At 48.1% G+C, this 1,254-nt stretch overlaps 1 protein-coding gene across 1 annotated transcript; it reads right to left on the bottom strand.

Moving 5' to 3' along the window:
- Positions 1 to 290: 290 nt before the first annotated feature.
- LOC141027506 (protein FAR1-RELATED SEQUENCE 5-like) lies at positions 291 to 947 on the bottom strand. The gene has a single exon (XM_073504569.1). It carries the CDS (start codon positions 945 to 947, stop codon positions 291 to 293), a length of 657 nt encoding a protein of 218 aa, XP_073360670.1.
- Positions 948 to 1,254: the final 307 nt, after the last annotated feature.

Here is a 1,254-nt window from a genome sequence, read left to right on the forward strand (position 1 = left end):
GCACCGGTAAACTCTGTGAGGCCGTGCAATCATCTCGTGCCTCATTCTCACGGATACGTACAAGGGCGTTCTCATAGTGCAAAATCATATCCACCAGGGTCATTTCACCGTCTAGGTGGAGGTGAAGGCATGAGTTTAGACTTTCACTCCTCTGGTTGCTTTTCATGCCAAGCCAAAAACCCTCTGTCAGATAAGCCGCGGCCCACAGTCTCCTCTTCTTATACATTCGTCTCAACCATGTCACAGTTTTTTCCGACTGCCATCTTTTGGAAAACGCGTGCCATCTCTCCTCAAACGTGGCCGTGGACGTGCTGTAGTACAGAAGAGTTCGGAACTCCTTCAAGGACTTGTGACTGAGGTGAATCTTCATATTTTTTTTCTATATGCCACGTACATATACGGTGCCACACGTCTGGAAAGACTTGGCGAATTGCCTTGATCATCGCAGCGTCGGCGTCCGTGATAACACTCTTCGGCATCTTTTGACACAGGGACCTCAAAAAAGTCTCCAGCAGCCACACATATGTCTCTTCGGTCTCGTCCGAAACTATGGCACAAGCAAAAACAGTGGTCTTCCGGTGATTGTTAAGACCAACAAAGGGTATGAATGGCATACCATACCGGTTCATCTTGTACGTGCTGTCAAATACAAGCACGTCGCCGAAGTCCTCATAGTCATGACGAGACTGGGAGTCACACCAGGACATCCTATTCATATGTCCTTCCTTGTCTAGCTTGTACTCGAAAAAGAAGCTAGGATCCCTCTGTTTCCTACTGACCATGATGCCTATGACTGTGGCAGCATCACCTTTTGAAAGCAGCTTCCTCTTCTCCCTGGCACAAAGGTTGTATATTTCACGCCTGGTAAAACCAACACCGCCATACCATAAATGTTTGCTGATGAAGGAATCCATCATGTCATGAATTCTAATCCCTGCAGCTCCCATGGACAGTATCTCAGCTCTCCGGTACTCTTTGATTTTTCTGTGGGACCAAAGAAAAGGTACCTCGTCCGGTCCTGCCAAGATATGGCTATGCTTGTCCTCAAAACTATGAACATACCAAACCCACGCTTTTGGTCAAGCTTCACGGTCAGGTGCGCTTCGCAGTGGCAGTGTGTCTCGGGTCTGAGCCTACGGCTGTGTCCTTCCTCGGTTAGCAACCTGCTGTCTCGTTTTCCTTGTCTGGAACAAACAAACCGCCTATAACGCATATGACGTGACTCGGTTTTGCTATACCTGACCCTATTCTTTC

Source organism: Aegilops tauschii, chromosome 7, assembly GCF_002575655.3.
Source record: "Aegilops tauschii subsp. strangulata cultivar AL8/78 chromosome 7, Aet v6.0, whole genome shotgun sequence".
NCBI lineage: Eukaryota > Viridiplantae > Streptophyta > Magnoliopsida > Poales > Poaceae > Aegilops > Aegilops tauschii.